Here is an 18630-nt window from a genome sequence, read left to right on the forward strand (position 1 = left end):
TTTGATTGTCTCCAAGAGTCTGATTGACGTGAAGAAGTTATCAAAGAATAGAGAAAATTTTCTTCCAGGGTACTGAGACTCAAGTCTATCGAGCATTTTTAGAACTACTTCTCCACCTAGGCCATAAGTATCTTTGTAGCAGCTGTCACTCTTTGCTCGATGTTTTCCTTGATACAAATCAATGAAATAAGAATATCCTAATAGAGAAGCTGCTATCCATGCTTTATAACCCCAGCAAATAGGTTTACCATGGATGAATTGTTTAGTTGGATGTCCTCCATAGTATGGGACCATCGATTCATCGATAGATATTGAAGTTGGACCAAAGACTTCGCCATACTTCAGAAAACTTTCATTTAGAATGTCCAGAATAGGATGCACTTTGGCAAACTTGTGCTCTTTATCAAGATCAGTGTTGTCAGCTGCATGCAAATGTTTCATGATTTCATCAAAACGGTTTCTCCTCATTGAACTTGCTATAAGCTCATTTCGAACATCAGGTTCCATTGACCAGTAAAGACGGCGGCGTGGCAAAGTGTTGTATCCAGAGAGCAACAAAATGCTAATAAACACTTTCATTTCATTGCATGTAAGCTGAAATGTGTGGTTTCCATGTTGCACTGCATACATCACAGTATCTTTGGTCAGTCTCTCTATTGCAAGAGTGTCTAGGAACAGCTCAAATATTTCATGTGGTTGACGAGGTAGATCAGCTGCTGAAGGCCTGTAAGGGTAACTTGTATGTTTTTCCATGCAAGGGATATCATCTACATGCCACTGTCTGATTTTGAGGGACTTTCTCCCAGATTTCCCAGATTTCTTCAAAATTGACTTTGAAGTAGTCGGCTGTGGGGGATTTTCTTTTTCTACACCAATGTGCGGAGTTACATCTTCTTGGGTAGAAGGTGATTCATTTGTTCTGTATTCGCCTTCACTTAAAAGCTGGGATCCAGGAAGATTTCTAATCTTGACATGATCTTCATCTCCAGAATCTTCTTCCGTCTCGTTCCCGTCAGCTGGAGGTTGTATGTAGACTGTTATTAGGTTTTCTGATTCTATCATTTCATCTTCATCTTCTCCACTGGAATTGTCCCCAATACAATTTTCTATCTCTTCTAAAATTTCTTGCAACCTCAAAGGCCTGTAAAATTGAAAGAAAAAAAATAGTACAACTGGGAAAAAAATCTAATTCTAAATGCTAGGCTATAAACTAAAATTGTAAACACAGTAGGCTTCCTAAAAACTTTATAACAAAGAGCGATTATATATACAGGTGTCCCTCGGTTAACGATCGACTACTTAACGATATTTCGCTCATACGATCCCTCCAAATTAATCCCTATTTTTTGGTTAACGATCGCCAAAATTCGGTTAACGATCGGATTGACCAATCGCAATCGCGATCGCAATCGCGATCGCAGCGCCTCCATCCACCCGCGGCCCGTGCAGTAAACACACCACAGTCTTTCCCGCTGTTTTGATTGTGCAACAACAACTCTATCACGCTCGCTCTAAACTTCTTTTTGTGCTTATTTGTGATCAAGTGAACTTAGTGATGGCTTCCAAGCGACCCAACGATTGTTCTCCACCGGGAGATAAGGCTAAAAATCGAGAAAGAGCATTGGCCTTGATATTAAGTTGAACATTGTGACTCGTCATGAGGGTGGTGAAGGGGTAAACTCTATTGCTCGTGCCCTTGGTTTATCTCAATCAACTGTATCAACAGTTCTCCAGAAAAAGTACAAGTGAAGCAGCAGGCCAACCAAGTCACAAACCTGCACAAACACACAACAACTCGTAACAGGGAACCGATTATGGAAAAATTGGAACGTTTGCTGAGGCTATGGATTGAAGACCACACACACCGCCGCATGCCTCTTTCTACCCAACTCGTTACTACTAAGGCACTGAGCCTGTGGGAGGACCTGAAACCAGAATTCAACATAGGCGAGACAGTGTCCTTCAAGGCCAGTAAGGGGTGGTTTGAACGTTTCAAACATCGTGGGAGTCTACACAACCTCAAGGTTAGTGGGGAGGCAGCGAGTTCGGATCAACCGCTGCAAACGCCTTCAAGCCTTTGCTTAAAGAGCGCATCGAGGAAGGAGGTTATTCAGCCAAGCAGGTTCTAAACTTTGACGAGACAGGCCTGTATTGGAAGAAGATGTCATCGAGAACGTTTATAGCAAAGGAGGAGAAGTCGGCACCAGGATTCAAGGCATCTAAAGACAGGTTAACATTATTGGTGGGGGAATGCGCTGGTGATCTTAAGCTTAAACCATGCCTTATTTACCATTCCCAAAACCCAAGAGCTCTGTCTGGCTATATTAAGGAATATTTGCCCGTAGTATGGAAGGCAAACAAAAGGGTGGATGACGACTGTTATCATGCAAAGTTACGTGACAGGATACCTCTCCAAATTCCTAAAAGAATATGCTGCCCAAAACAACATTGCTAACAGATTTCTCTTGCTGTGTGACAACGCCCCAGCCACCCAGAGAGCATGAATGACTGGGCAGATAATATTGAGGTCATGTTTATGCCCCAAACACAACTGCCCTCATCCAGCCGATGGACCAAGGAGTCATCGCTACTTTCAAGGCCTATTACCAGCGGCGCACCATGAAACAGCTGTTGGCCTGCATTGACACCCCTGACAAGCCGACCATGAAACAATTTTGGAAGGATTATAACATTAAAAAGGGGATCGACAACATCGACGAGTCATGGAAGGAGGTGTCCAAGTCGGCAATGAATGGATGTTGGCGTAATTTGTGGCCTGAGTGCGTGGAACGTAAACAGGAAGTCCCTGTCGATGTTACAGCAGTAAGGAAAGACATCGTTCATATCTCCCATAAGGCAGGCTTCAATGAGGTGGACGAGAATGACGTACAAGAACTGCTGGACAGTCATTCTGAGCCTCTCTCCAACGACGACCTCATGGAGTTGGAGAAACAAAATACTTTGGAGGAAATGGAGGAGGACAAGGAGCCTGAAAGAACCCTCTCCGTCAAGATTTTCGAGGAGATTTTTAATCATATTAACCAGGCCATACATCTTCTCCAGGAGAATGACCCCAACCCAAACCGAAGTAATGGCGTGACTAATGCTATAGAAAATGACATGAAAGTGTATAAAGAACTATTTGAGGCAAAGAAAAGGATGGCAAAACAGACAGTCATCTCATCTTTCTTCAAACCACTCACCGCCCAAGCAACCCCATCCACATCCCAAGCAACCCCATCTACCGATCAAGCAACTCCATCCACCTCCCAAGCTACCCCATCCACCTCAAAAGCAATCCCATCTACTTCCATAGGAGTCATCTCGTCGTACTTCAAAGTTCGTCCTGCTACCTCGAAAAAAACTCCACCCACTTCCAAAACAACTCCATCCACCTCCAAAACAACTCCACCCACATCCAATCTATCCTTCACATCCACCGTAACCTTGAGTGACGATGAGGAGAGCCTGGATGACCCACCCCCACTGGAAAACGTATTCTCTCAAGAATTTGAAGGGTTTGAAGCAGCTGACCGAGTTTGGGTCGGTGTGGGCATGATGAGATTTAATCCTCCAAGGCCCTGTGTCCCTCGGGGCACAAAACAACACACTACGCATATCACATCCACTCCTCAAGGTAAGTACTACCAATTCTAAAGGTGTAAATAACAACTAACAACATAGAAAGTGTCGTTTATTTACGCATCGCGAAATACATGTATGTAGTTGATAATTTCAAATCCCTCAGTTAGCGATCGTTTCGGTTAGCGATCTGTTTTTGGGAAACGTAACCCTATCGTTAACCAAGGGATACCTGTATATTTTTCTCCCTCTGTCTTTCTTTTGCATATAACTCATAATTATATCGTGTTGTCGTCAATCATGTATCCCACCAATGCGATAACGCAACATCAACAAGGGGCAGACTGTCCATGGTTGCATTTTCGCATCAGTAAAAAAAGATAAATTTTACGGATTCATAGAAAGTACACAAAATCACAAATGTTATACATAATGAATATAATGGATAGTAGAATCCATCGTCTTATGATTTACTAGTGAATGGAGACTCAACTAAACAAAACATACGATACTTACTTCTTTTTGTAAGAAGGCATGATGGGTCAAATTTTTGTGACACTTCTTGGAATTCTGAAAAGTAAACAGCTCTCTCTGCAGGAGAAAAAGAAAATTGAACCAGTAGCTACGAGTGTTGGCTACACACTGAAGAGCTCATATTCCCTCTCACGTTCTTTCCTTGGAGTACAAGTGAAAACTTGTATGGGCATGTTTTGTGTTGCGAAAATGCAACCATGGGCTTATTTGGGTTAAGTGTTTTGTTTTAGGTAGATTATAGAGTAGTTTAATATCTATCCAGAATAGAGGATTGAATGGGATGACTGTGCACTAAGCAAGAATGACTGCATTTTATAGGTGAATGGAGAGCAACAGTGATGAATGTACAGAAATAGATATTTATTCATCAAATTGCTAAATGTAATTTCTGTTTATGTTTTACAGGTCCTGCCCAAGTATTTCCAGCTTGCCGAGGTCGTTGACAGCCCCGTTGATTTCTACTCTTCTCGTGTCCCAAAGAAACATAGGAAGCGTACCATGGCAGAAGAAATCATGCACGATGAGGAAGCCTTGAGGTGAGTGGATAGGATGTAATAGTCCCATTACATGCTATGGGTATTAATACATAATATTAATTTTTTATATTTGGACAGATGTTACTTGACGTTTTGGGGGAAGGGTACCATAAGTCTTCCTTATTTCAAGTCATGTTTCAGGAAACTTGAATATAATTAAAGTTATTTTTGCTGAATTTTGGACTGACAGAGTGTGGTTCCATTAAAGTGTATACTTCCAAACTTGGCTAAATAAAAGGTGTGACTATTTACAAGGATACTTTTCTTGAAAAGGATTTTTTATTATTTTCAGATATCAAAAGAAGAAGTATACTGAGATAATAGTAGCCAAGCAAAAAAATCAGTTCAAGCATTCCAGTGTACTCAGAAAAAAGAAGACAAAAAATGTATCCAAGAAGAAATGAAAATTGTTGTTGATAGCATGATATGTATAAATTTTATAGATTTTTTAGTTTATGTAATTATTCTATCTATTAAATGACCTTAACTGAACACCTTGTTTTAAATGTGTCAGAGGCAGTCAGGAAAAGGTTTGCAATTTTGTATAACAACCCTCTGTAGCTTGAAGGTAAGTACCTGCTAATTTTGTCCTTAAATATTGTAAAATGTCTATGTTTGAGTTTATAATGTTTCATATGTAACTGAACATAATTGTCATTTAGAGTTATGATTGCTACTAATTAGTCTATTGTCTCAGCATTCCTTGGGACGTAGTGACCAAGGAAAGTGTAACCTTGGTCAGTACATCCTGTTGTCCATCTTATCAACTATGTGACAGGATGTGAGGTGGGTGAAACATGAAACTCACTCATTCTCTCCTGATCCACTTCTGTTTTTACACAAGGGTAATGAAATGACTACTTATTCTAGTTTTATACCTTATTATATTTCAAGGTTATATAACTTCTTTCTTTGGCTGTGACGTTTGTCACATTAATTTTCAGCTTCTTTTGCCATCTTTGTGTTCTATTGTGAAACTCTGTGTGGAGACAGCTGGGTATGCCATGTAGCTGGTTGTTATACAGAGGAAATTGGTTCTCAGAAAAAAAAATAAATAAAAAATAAATAAATAAATAAATATAAATATATATATATATATATATATATATATATATATATATATATATATATATATATATATATATATATATATATATATATATATATGATATATTTATGAATATGAAAGTATGGTAGTAAGTACCTTGACTTAGCTGACCATCTTTTAGGATGTCTTTCTGGTATAGTCAAGGTACTTACTACCATACTTTCATATTGTGTGTTGGCTGGGGGAACACCTGGTGACACGTGGTGGCTGCATCACAAAACTAAATCAACCATGCAACTTGATTTTCTTGACTTGTGCCTTTCTAAATAATTTGCGTAATTTGAAAAAAGAAAAAAAAAAAGTGAATTGTTTTTTTACATCGTGTCATTTCAAAATTGCATAATCTAAACCAAAATAAAGCAAGAAATATTATACATATATATATATATATATATATATATATATATATATATATATATATATATATATATATATATATATATATATATATATATATATATATATATATTTATTTATTTATTTATTTATTTATTTATTTATTTATTTATTTATTTATTTATTCATTCATTCATTCATTATTGGTCCTTAACAGTGCATGGCATGACTGCATGTTGTAATATACTCACTGTACTTTACGTTTCACTTTTTTTTTTTTTTTTTTTTTTTTTTTTTTTTTCCCACTTGGCTATTAACACTATTTACTCGGTGTAAATGCAACCTTTTTTCAATGCTGCTTTTATACTGAACTAGTCGAGTCATATCATTATTTCATGCGATTCATTTTGACTCCTTTTACACCGGCTGCATCAACCTGACACGAGATACTCCCAGCAGGTCAAAACAGGTAGTGAAGGCTGATGGAGACAATGCTGTGGCGTATTGGATACAATGGTGAGCGTGGGATCGGGCAGATGTCTACGCATAGGTTCGAATCCCACCACACCTCTTTGAAACCATGCCATTTGTCGACTCATTTAAAGTTACGTACGTGTCACCATGATACCCAAGTTCTAGGTCAGGGGTTCTCAACCTTTTAAATCTTATGTACCCCTCGAAGTCTTTCAGTATTGATCACGTACCCCTTTCCCACAATGCAGCGTCAGGAAGGGTAAGAATAAATGCATGGTTTATTGACTTAGTTTAGTAAGTTTAATTTGTGTTATATAAGTGGAGCAGACAAAATTTTTAATTGATATTAGTATGTTTCTATGAGGTAGTGTCGATAGGAACTGGTACCTCACAGGGAGACACTATATGTGACTTACATTCAATACATTTACCAAAAAGGAACTATATCAGAGAATTTTCGATCATTATGGCAGTGAACTAGTGTTGCTTCCAGCTAGTTGCAACTTGTAACTAGTGATAGTGATAAATAAGTCACTGTGTGTGTGAATAACATATAAAGTAATAAATCTGAACAAATATTATAGGTTTGCAAGGTTGTGGCAACTGTAATCCAAGAGAGCTTCCTCTCAAGTGATATAACTCCAAGAGTTTCCTTGTTAACGTTATTAACGTGTCCTGGTTCTAGTGAAGGACACATCCAGCCTAGCACATGTAGGCCACATTGTATACTATAAACAAATTTGCAGTTATTCAAAGCTTAAGTATTTGAGAAACCTGCCACGTACCACCAAAATTCCTCTCAAGGAGCCCTTGGGGTATGCGTACCCCAGGTTGAAAACCCCTGTTCTAGGTGGTTACATCAAAGATGTGCTTGGGTGGTGATATGGACCATAATAGGGGTACCACTATAAATGAAATTGCCTGCGCCACTAATGGGCGGAAACTGAACAGCACTTCCCACATATACTCTTCAAGCATGCCTACAGGCGCTATAGGCCATAACAAAAAAGACTTCTATACTGTCAACCCTTCTCTCTTTGTCACTAGCAATTTAATAAACAGCAAAAGCTCCCAGCCTGAATGAATATTACATTTGCATCTAGCGTTGATACAAAGACGAGCATCATGGCGATGATGGAAGGAATAATAAAGGCTGAAGAAGGGAATGTAACCACATATTGTCAACTTTCACCACCTATGAACAGTACCAATGAACACTGAAAACACCCTAATTTTGCAATTGCCTTCATATAACATTAATTTAAAGGTGAGCACAGGTATGACAGATGACAAAGGGAGTGACAGCAAGAGATCAACAGAGGCAACATATTCTTATGCCAGGAAGAATCTGGAAGTCCTCTCTTAAATTATTTAAAGGGATATCTAAGAAAAAGACTTGCCAACATCAGCATACAGAAAATCAAGGGATGACTTTATTGAAACCATATTCCCTCCATGCATTTCCTGTCGCAGATCGATGCCGCTGAGTATCTTGGTTTCAATTAAGTCACCCCTTGATCTTCATGATAGTGTTGGTTAGTGATGATGGATTGATTGATATCTTTATTGTTATAGTAAGTCTAATATTCTCAGATACTTCTTCAAGTAATTTTATATCTTTAACCAGGTGGGAGCTCCATATTAGCGAATGTGTCGTACATTAGATTCATTCCATTTATTTATCCAATGAGCAAAACGAACTACAACTTTGAATCCACCGCCAGATATGCCACAGCTGATCTCAATTCCCCCAGAAGCGCCGCCGGTTGTGGTACAGTACAGTGGTAGTAGGAAGTGGAATGTCCATGGAACGCGTGAGAACTGCCAAAGTTATAGTACCATACGCTTAACAGTACGAAAATAAGTAGCCTACGTACGTCAAAGCCATGATGATAAAGTAGCAGTGCAGTACAATCAGCAAATCGGTATCTGAGATAAACAAAACTGTGGCGGAAAAAAAAAAAAAATCAGCAAACAACACAATCACCATATATTTCACATTACTATTGCAATCTATTACGCTACACTTTCTCTTAAGGAACTTCTCCACAGCACCAATCATCCTGTCATTCATGTATCCACAGTTCCAGCACCAACTTTCATGTCTTCTATACTGTAACATTCTCCAATTCTCTTAGCACAACTTGCATCATCTCATTCCTGTCTCTGGCATACTTCAGACACTCCAGCACCACGTTCTCCACTGTCTCATTCTCTCCTACGTTCCCTGCAAATTCGAATGTCGTGCGCTTGGCAGAGATACAACTGTCCACGCATGCGTAGTTCACGCATTGCATGGGCGTTCCATATGACCACTTTCCACTGCCGTCTGTCAGTGCTACACCAGCAGACCCACTCCACTCAACAGAATCAGATGCTTGAGCCTCGATGTGTGGACGGTGACAGCGGCGAGATAAGCTGTCTGCTAAACTGCCCCGCCATTGACACACCACGTACAGTGTACACGGGAAGGTGGGTTTGAGGATGTGGACTTGCCTGCCTTTATCAGTGTCACCTGGTCTACCGGACACAACTTAGGATAGTATGTTATGAATTAGTGTTTAAGAGTTAGTGATTATTGTTAAATTACGTGTTTTATTGGTGTTATCTGGGAATTGGCGAGTGTAGCTATCACTTAATTGCTTCCATACACACTTTATTACGCTTTCAGCCTTTAAATTACGTATTGGATAAAATTGGGTTTGTTAATTCAGGTTACATTAGTTACCGTGTTAGTCCAGCCAAGCAAAGAAGGAATAGATTATGTACTAAAGAGATTATTACCACGCGTCGTACTCCCTAATCGCTCTCCCACTTGTTATTTTTAGGTATTTCTCTTATTATTTGTGTTTTTACCAAAGGAGATTGTTATTAGATACGCCCTAAGTCACGCGCCCATCTATTACTCATTATTTTTACGTATTTTTCATGTTATATCTGTCTCGATCTACCCCAGGAAGATTCTTACTAGACCATTTACCCAATGTTTTACGTAGTTTCCTTGTTATTTCTGTCGCGTGAGGGTAGGAGGGTGCGGGACCACCGAGGTGGCAGGCAGTGCTTCCATTTTACGGTAAAATACCCTAAACTAGGGTAATTGGACCCTTCTTAGGGTAGTGTTTAGGGTAATGCATAAACTAGGGTAATTTTAGGGTAATCTGCCGTCCTATGGATAGGTGTGCTTGGAATGGTGCCAATCTGGTGGCAGGGGTTCTCTTTCATGTTCGATTCATGTACACAATCATCCCCTTGACTTGTATCATCCCTTCACCCCTCACCCCCATCCCCTTTCTCCCCAGTCTCCACTCACCCGTCTACTACGCGTACACGTTTTGGACCTTCGGACGGTTAGATCACAGTTCACACACAGAGTCAGTCACTTGCGAGGACGAGTCCACACAGAGCAGCCGCAGTAGTGGCTGTAGTGTGTAGTCCTGTGTGTGTGTTTGGGGGTGGGGGGGCAATATTTAAACTTATGTATGATAAGAGTGTATTCATCAATCAATGAGCAACTTCGACAATCTAGGGTAAAACACTCGAATGTAGGGTAAAATTGACAAAAATTTATGGTAAGATTTCATCAACTCATGGAAGCACCGGTGGTAGGACAACTGGTTCAGTGCTGCCTGGCCCACCTGTTTGTCAAGTCGATCTGCCTCTCGGCACTGTTTTTAAGGTCCCTCTTGCTCTCGATTCTCGTTTCCCTTATTCGTTGTACTCTTCCTCAATTCGTTACCAATTTTACTATTTATTGTTTTATTACCATTTCCTTCTATTCCCATATTCGTTACCACATTCTGATTTCCGTTTCCTCTTATTTCCTTATTCGTTGTCATTTTCATTACCATTTCCTCCTAGAAGGAGGTAATAGATGCCTACCGAAACAATTATTTACTCCCAGCGAGAACTATAGTTCAGGGGGCGCTGTGAACCTTCCATTAAAGCTATAATCTCTCCGAGTGTTTCCCTTTGTGTCGCACAGCTCAAGGGGGCAGTCACAGCCTGTCCTCTAAAGAAAACTCTCATACTTCTCATAAAATTACATACACTTGCCACACACACACCCTTTACTTGGAAAAAAAAAGATAAATAAATAATGGCGACTCCAAACCCAGCCTCAGAGTCCCCTTCTGGGGAGGGGACCAAAAAATGTCCCCAGGTCTGCCCAGACTGCCCTCTCGTTAGCGACCCAAAATGTCTGGACACCTCCCTTAACTTTTTCTACATTAACTTCTGCAACATTCGCGGTCTTAGATCTAATTTTCATTCTGTGGAACACCACCTCTCCTCTACTAAACCTCATCTTTTCTCACCGAAACACAGCTGTCTGAGGCAGAGTGCCAGATCGACTAGCCAATATTTCCCTGCATACAAGCTAAAATTTCCAGTTTCAACCTAGAACTTACTTATTTCTTACGTTTAGGAATTAAGATCATACAAAACACTAAATTATTTATACATATTCAGGGTCAAAACACGGAATTATTTATTCACATTCAGGGGCAAAAAACGTAAAAGCTAATATTTCTCTCCATAATTTTCCCTTTTTAGCGATTTTTCTTCCCTGCCAGTCAAAATTTCTCTAAAACAAAGAAATTTCCCTGCATCTGGCACCTCTGGACTCTGAGGCAACTTTCAGTAGCTCCTTCTCTACTCTCATTTTCGTTCAGCTTTTCTCATTTTCGTTCTAAAGCTGGATGTTGCGTTTATGTGCGTTACGACTTAACTTGCTCTCGTGCCCACGCTCTAGAGTCTTCCGAGTTTTCTACCATCTGGCTTAGACAGTCACTTTCGAACTAACTTTATGTGTGCTGGCTATCTCTCCCCTAACTCCTCTGACTATAGTAAATTCTTTGACTATTTAACTTCCAAAGTGGAGCACATTCTGTCCCTCGACCCTTTCGTGGAGATCTCCATCCTTGGAAATTTCAAAGTTCACCACCAGCTTTGGTTTTTCTCTCCCTTCACTAACCATCCTGGTGAACTAGCCTTTAACTTTGCTATCCTCCATGACCTAGAGCAACTGGTGCAAACACCCTACTCGTATTCCTGACCATCTTGGAGATATGTCCAACATTCTTGATCTCTTCCATAACTCTAATCCTTCTTCTTATGCTGTCACCTTATCATCTCCTTTGGTCTCCTCCAATCCAATCTCATTTCTGTATCTTGTCCTATTTTTCCAATCTCTCCCCAGGATCCCCAAAGCAGAGGTGCCTCTGGCGTTTTGCCTCTGCCAGTTGGGGGACCTGAGGAGGTATTATGCTGATTTTCCTGGAATGATTACTGTTTCCGTGTCAGAGACCCATCTCTGTGTGCTGAACGCATAACAGAGGTGATAGTGTCTGGCATGGAGGCGTACATTCCTCATTCTTTTCTCAACCTAAACCTTCTAAACCTTGGTTTAACACAGCCTGTTCTTGTGCTATACATGAGGTTGCCCACAAAAGGTACTTGAGCCTTCCTTCTTTTCTCCTGAATTTCATGCACTTTATATTTCTGCCCGGAATCATGCCAAGTCTGTTCTTCAACTTGCCAAACACTCTTCATAAATAGAAAATGTCAAAATCTTTCAAACTCAAACTTCCTTCGTGACTTCTGGCATCTGGCCAAAAACATCTCCAATAACTTTACTTCTTCATCTTTCCTCCTTTATTTCATCCTGATGGCACCACTGCCATCTCTTCTGTCTCTAAAGCTGAACTCTTCTCTCAAACCTTTGCTAACAACTCCACCTTGGATGATTCTTGGGTTTTCCCTTCCTTTCCTCCTCCCTCTGACTATTTCATGTCTTCAATCAAAATTCTTCGTAATGATGTTTTCCATGCCCTCTCTGGCCTAAACCCTCGGAAGGCTTATGGACCTGATGGGGTCCCTCCTATTGTTCTCAAAAACTGTGCTTCCATGCTTGCACCTTGCCTGGCCAAACTCTTTCAACAATGTCTATCGACTTCTACCTTTCCTTCTTGCTGGAAGTTTGCCTACATTCAGCTTGTTCCTAAAAAGGGTGACTGTTCTAATTCCTCAAACTACTGTCCTATAGCTTTGATCTCTTGCTTGTCTAAAGTTTTTGAATCTATCCTCAATAGGAAGATTCTTAAACATCTCACTTCACAATCTTCTATCTGATCGACAGTATGGCTTCCATCAAGCTCGTTCTACTGGTGATTTTCTGGCGTTCCTTACTGAGTTTTGGTCATTCTCTTTTAGAGATTTCAGTGAAACTTTTACTGTTGCATTAGACATATCAAAAGCTTTTGATAGAGTCTGGCACAAAGCTTTGATTTTAGAACTGCCCTCCTACAGTTTCTGTCCTTTTTTCTGGAAGATTATCTCAAGTTTCCTTTGCGACCATTCTATTGCAGTCGTGGTACCACTGCACCGTGGTACCACTGTTCTTCTCCTAAATCTTTTAACAGAGGTGTTCCTGATGCTTCTCTTCTGTCAACCACTCTCTTTCTATTATTCATAAATGAACTTCTTAACTAAACTTCTTGCCCTATCCACTCTTATGCTGATGATAACACCCTACATCTTTCAGAGATTTCCAACCCTTCAGGAAGTCAACAGATCACGCAGGGATGCCACAGAACGCCTGACTTTTGATCTTTCTAAGATTTTTGATTGGGACAGAGAAAACTTTGTTAGGTTAGTTTTAGCATTGTATTGCATGATAGGTGTGGTGATTGTCGGTGTTCTGGTGTTATTCATGCATATTTAAATATTTGTGTTCTTTCTTTCTTTCATTCTTTTGTTATTATACAGAAATATAAGTTAAAATTTATTCAGTTGCAGTTTTGTCATTGGGCTTTTTTTTTTTTTTTTTTTTATTTATTTATTTATTTATTTATTTATTTATTTTTTTTTTGCTCCTACAAGCACAAACAAACAACAACAAAACAACAACTTCATCTTCTCTCCCCACACCTAGACTCAATCTTAATCGTTAAGAAGATTGAAAATTTAAAATATTAGATTTTGGTAATGTCCTAATATATAGGTCCTTTCCGTTCTCCAGAGTTGCCAGATCAGGGACTGCCAACCTGCCGCATCCCTCCCCAAAAACTGCCAAATCCCACCACACCAATTTGTGTTATCCGGAAAAAAAAAAAACATTATTAAGGTATACTAATAGATATATTAATAATTCTTATTTTTATCAAAAATTAACAGAATTAACTTAAAATGATCAACATAACACTTATTGCATGAAGATCACTGTGCTAAAAGAAAATGTGTTCAATATAAGAAATTTAAGTGTGTCATTAGTTTTTACCAAGGAGGTTAGATTGAGGGAGGTGGCATGCGCCTATCCCGCTATACTGAAAATGTGAAGCCAGTGGGCAGAGCTTATGCTGGGGTCACACTACAGCTTTTTTTCTACTACGACGTCTCCGATGGTCGTAGGAGGGCTGTTGCCGGCAGCAGCTACGTCATTTTAATGGTTTTTGGCCTGTCGTAAGATGTCATAAGTCAAGTTGTACGTTAACGTGACGACATCGTACAATATTGTAAGATGTCCTTGTTGTCATATCACATTGTAGAAGCATTACGACAATCGAGTGCTGCATTCGACTGTCGGGAAGAGAGTCACGACAAGCAAAGCTTATTTCATTGGGCGTAGGATGACGTTATAGAGAAATACAATGTTGTACGTGCTGCTAATGACATAATTCAACATCGAACAAGTCAAAAATCGTTAAAATACTGAGTTACGACTGGTCTTTGAACATATGTTTGACGGTAACACATGAAAACGTTGTCACTGGAATTGTCGTGACCAGTGTGACTGCTTGTGTGTTGTCGCCAGTTGAAAAAAAAATAGCTCTGGTATACCCACCAAAGATGATGGGACAGAGGAAGGGCATGCATGGGTATGATATCCCATTGTCATCACAAGATCTCTTTGGGACATCCCTGGACATCGCAGGCCCATTGGACATGAGTATGGAGGGGCCGCTTCCCAGACCAGGAGTGAACATCCACCTTCAGACCTCCATGAAGGTGGATGTATACCCTGTGCCACAAGAAGGCTAGCAAGAGGAACTGAAGGAGCACCAGCACTACCAGCAACACCAGGACGAGAGGACAGCTGTTTGCCTTAAGTTGCTAAGCCGCGTATTTCTGTAAGGAGTGTGTACGGTGGTAGTGGCAGAGTTGGGGATGGTGGGGAAAGGCTTTAGTTAATATACTTGAAATAAATAAACCTGCTGGTGGTGAAGATATACACCACCAGGGAGAGAGAGAGAGAGAGAGAGAGCTTTATTGGTGCTATTACCATGATCATCCCTATGAAGTATGAAGACTCCATCCTCAGGATGTCCTTGGCAAGATGCAGCTCCATATCAGCCAGGACAGGGATGTACTTTAGGAGACTCATGGTGAAGTGTGTAGATGTTGATGCTGTGGGGTGATGTGACATGGGAATGTAATGGTAATAGTAAATGTGAGGTAAAGCAATGTAAGAGTCGGTACAGGGGAAGGAAATAGTTAGAAATAAAGATGTAAAGTTAAAGATAACAGTTTGTAGGTATTCCACATTGCTATTTTTATCATTTTATGTTGGAGGTAGTGCTAGCTGACCTAGGTTTGGGTCACCCAGCCTAGAAGGTTGTATATGTCTGTGTGGGTTATGTTTTGTGTGAGTGTTTGTGAGTATGTGTGTGTGTATATATGTAATAATATGCTTGTATTATCATGAGGGTGATGTCAAGTATGAGTGTTCGTATCTTGTCTGTGTTTGAATTGTATGTTTGTTTGTGGGTGATAGTGTCTCATGTTTTTTGTTTTTTTTATTAGATTTAGTTATTTCTATACAGGAAGGTAAGGAGTCTTTAAAGGTTAGTACAGGTAAGCATTGGTTCTTAAAATGCTTTGGACACCTATATATACCTCCAGGGGCTCATTCTGGGCCTGCCCTTGCGTCGTCAAGCGAATACAGGGCATCATCACACTTTTGTCAAATGCATCTTTTTCAACATCGTCTGACATTGTTCGACACTGTCTAACATCGTCTGACATTGTTAGCATAGCATATGTTGTCGCAAGCCAAGAAAATTTTAAAATTCTGGTTGTTCCCATTTTCTTTGGTGTGTCGTACATCATTGTTGTGGGTGTCGTACAATGATGTACAATGACAGACATCATTGTACGAAGGATATACGCCATCGTACGCCTAGAATTCGATGTTGTACATCCTTCATTTTGCGTGTCCTTCTTGCCCTGAAATGCTCCCAATCGTTACGACAGTTGTATGCAAGCATAGAAAACTGGCCTGTACGACTGTCAGGGTCGTCGTACTGAAAAAGAAAAAAAAAACTAGTGTGACCCCAGTATTATGAAATGGTAGGCGGAGCTTACGATCGCACATTACTCCCAAAACATTGGCTTCTATGTTAAACAATGGGGAATGGCCACTGGGAAATTACCACTACGAAAGAACTGACGGTTTGAGTTATATAAACCACATTATAGTTTCCTAAATGCCATGTAGACCTATTAATAACAGTATTAATGTGTAATAATTACAATATTGAAAGAAATACAGCTAGCCGTTTCTGGGAGAAATTGTGGCAAAAAGTTTGCTTTTTCTCGTATATTACATGGCAAGGAACAAAGTGAAGTAAAATTTCAATGATTGATGCTTTTTTCAATACCCAGTGACATGATATCACACATATCATTCTAAATAAAAGCTAGAGAGAGAGAGAGAGAGAGAGAGAGAGAATTTGACTTGAATGTTTTTTTTTTTTTTTTTATTATTATTATTTTTTTATGGCCTATAGTGCCTGTAGGTATACTTGAAGAGTATGGGAAGCACTTTTCACCTTCCACCCACTAGTGCTACCGGCAATTTTATTTATAGTGGTACCCATATTAGGGCCCATATCACCACCCAAGCTCATCTTAAGTGTAAACTCCTAGAACCTGGGTATCGTGGTGACATGTAGGTAACTTTAAACCAATCGACAAATGGCAAAGTTTCAAGATGGTACATGGTGGGATTCGAACCTACACATGGATGTCTGCCTGATCCCATGTTCACCACCTTATCCACTATGCCACTGCCTCCCTAATTGCTTTTGCCAAGAAAAATCAACCTTCAGGCCAGCTTTCACCTGATATACAGTTTATTTATCCTTCATTTAAATGCAAATATACATATATGCATATGCTTACATCTACATGCACATGTATATTTACATGTGTACATGACCTTGTTCAGTCATATGTTTGCCCCAAAGACAGCTTCCCACCTTTCATCAAAGTCCACCAAAGCTGGAAAACACTGTATTATCTAATTTTCATGTATGATTTATTGTCTAAATCTTCGTGCCATGGTATACGGATAGAAAAGTTGGGTGAAACTATGAAGAGGTAAAGCTGGTGGGAAGGGAAGAGTTGAGGGATTATAATGAGAAAGGAAATAAAGTGTGAGTGTAACAGTGACTGGCAAACCGTCTTGTTATTTTATTTTATATTTCCATTTTGTATTTCCTATTCCAGACCATTTCTTTCTGAGCCTATAATGAATTTAACCGTCTTGTTATTTTATTTTATATTTCCATTTTGTATTTCCTATTCCAGACCATTTCTTTCTGAGCCTATAATGAATTTATTTAAAATTGTGATTAGGCTCTCTATCAAACTAATAAGCTTTTTTTTTTTTTTTTATTTATTTTTTATTTATTTATTTATTTATTTATTATTATTTTTTTTATTATTTATTTATTTATTTTTTTGCGAGCTTTGTCATCTCCCGCCTTTTATACACCTTGGGCTCCAGCAGGGATGCGCATGCATGAGCCGCATCTGGACCCGTTCTTTGGGTGTGGCGTCGTTGGCATCACAGAAGGTGTTCCATTGGAGATGTATGGGTTTGGCTTTCTAACTCCTGTATAATTGCATTACCACAATACTTGCAGATAATGTATTTTACCGTCATTTATTATTTCATGTATAAAGATTTGCAGCAATTTTTTCATTTTATTCACTTAATAATAGAAAAAATAACTCCACTTATGTATCAAAGTCACAACTAGAAACATGGAATTGGGCAACACCTACAGCCAGGACAGATAGATGCGACATGTCACTAGTTACCACCAGTTCATTAATTGATTTAATGTCCTGTTTGATTTTGCATTTCTTCAGTATGCCACACAATAAGTAAACTTAAATCTTTATCTATAGTAACCATTTCCATGGCCTAAAACATGTCTTATTATTCAGTTTTAATCAAAATGTAACTCCTTTGTGATTTCATTCCCTGGGGTTGATAAGGTTGCTACATACTGATGGGTTGAGAAGCATTTGCCAAACGGGGTGAAACGAAAGCAGACACTTTTCACAGGTGTTTGCTTCCATTTCCAAAAACTTGACTCTGTTTGCTCTTGGCCATGCCACTACTGAAAACTCCTAAAGAAGGCCACTTCTTTCAATAAGGTATACGTCAGGAAATTTTAGCCAATGACAGCTGCCATGAAGAATAAAATTAGAGTTGTCACCTTAGTTAGAAATATAGGCGGGAAAACCGTTTTACCGAGTATATAGACGACTGTACTGTAGCTAGTTTTGACTGTTTTGTAACCTAGTGATGTGATTGATGTATCTTGTGGTGTGAAAGGTGGTGGTTAGGGTTATGAATGTCTCATGTCTAATTCTGTACATAAACTTGATCAAGTCATGTCAGAGAGAGAGAGAGAGAGAGAGAGATGAAGCCATGATTCTTACCATGATGAGGGTCAGTCGCTCATAGTATCTTCTGCATCCTCCATCCTAAAAAACAAAGGAAAATAACAAAACTAAAAGCCAAAAGGAGGGTTAGTAAGGATGCAGAACCTCCTCGGTCTTTAGGAAGAGAATTCCAAGGCCCTTCAACTCTGATACGGAAGGATCTTGCTCTAACATCAGTTACATAATGAGACTTAAATAGCTTCTTACTGTAACCTCTGATGCGATCATTGTCAACCATCGTGAACAGATGAACAAGATGAGGACAGTGGTCATTTATAATCTTCTAAACTATAATGAAGTTGGCTCAAAATAACCTCCCTTTGT

The 18630-nt window shown here is 39.4% G+C and overlaps 2 protein-coding genes across 6 annotated transcripts in view; both read left to right on the forward strand.

The window, feature by feature from the left end:
• The window catches only part of LOC123499557, a 32242-nt gene extending 27098 nt beyond the window's left edge, over positions 1-5144 (forward strand). The window contains exons 17-18 of the mRNA XM_045247670.1: positions 4522-4652; positions 4945-5144. Coding sequence (XP_045103605.1) covers positions 4522-4652; positions 4945-5056 — 243 coding nt within the window. The 3' untranslated portion in view covers positions 5057-5144. The remainder of the gene's footprint in view (positions 1-4521; positions 4653-4944) is intronic.
• Positions 5145-7181: 2037 nt separating this feature from the next.
• Positions 7182-18630, forward strand: part of LOC123499558 — a 54729-nt gene continuing 43280 nt past the window's right edge. The window contains exons 1-2 of one of the 5 annotated variants that reach the window (XM_045247672.1): positions 7182-9042; positions 13589-13693. The gene's annotated coding sequence lies outside the window, so the exon portion shown is untranslated. The remainder of the gene's footprint in view (positions 9043-13588; positions 13694-18630) is intronic. The other 4 variants (XM_045247675.1, XM_045247673.1, XM_045247671.1 and 1 more) reach the window with 4 other exon arrangements.

This window comes from Portunus trituberculatus, chromosome 50, assembly GCF_017591435.1.
Source record: "Portunus trituberculatus isolate SZX2019 chromosome 50, ASM1759143v1, whole genome shotgun sequence".
Lineage (NCBI taxonomy): Eukaryota > Metazoa > Arthropoda > Malacostraca > Decapoda > Portunidae > Portunus > Portunus trituberculatus.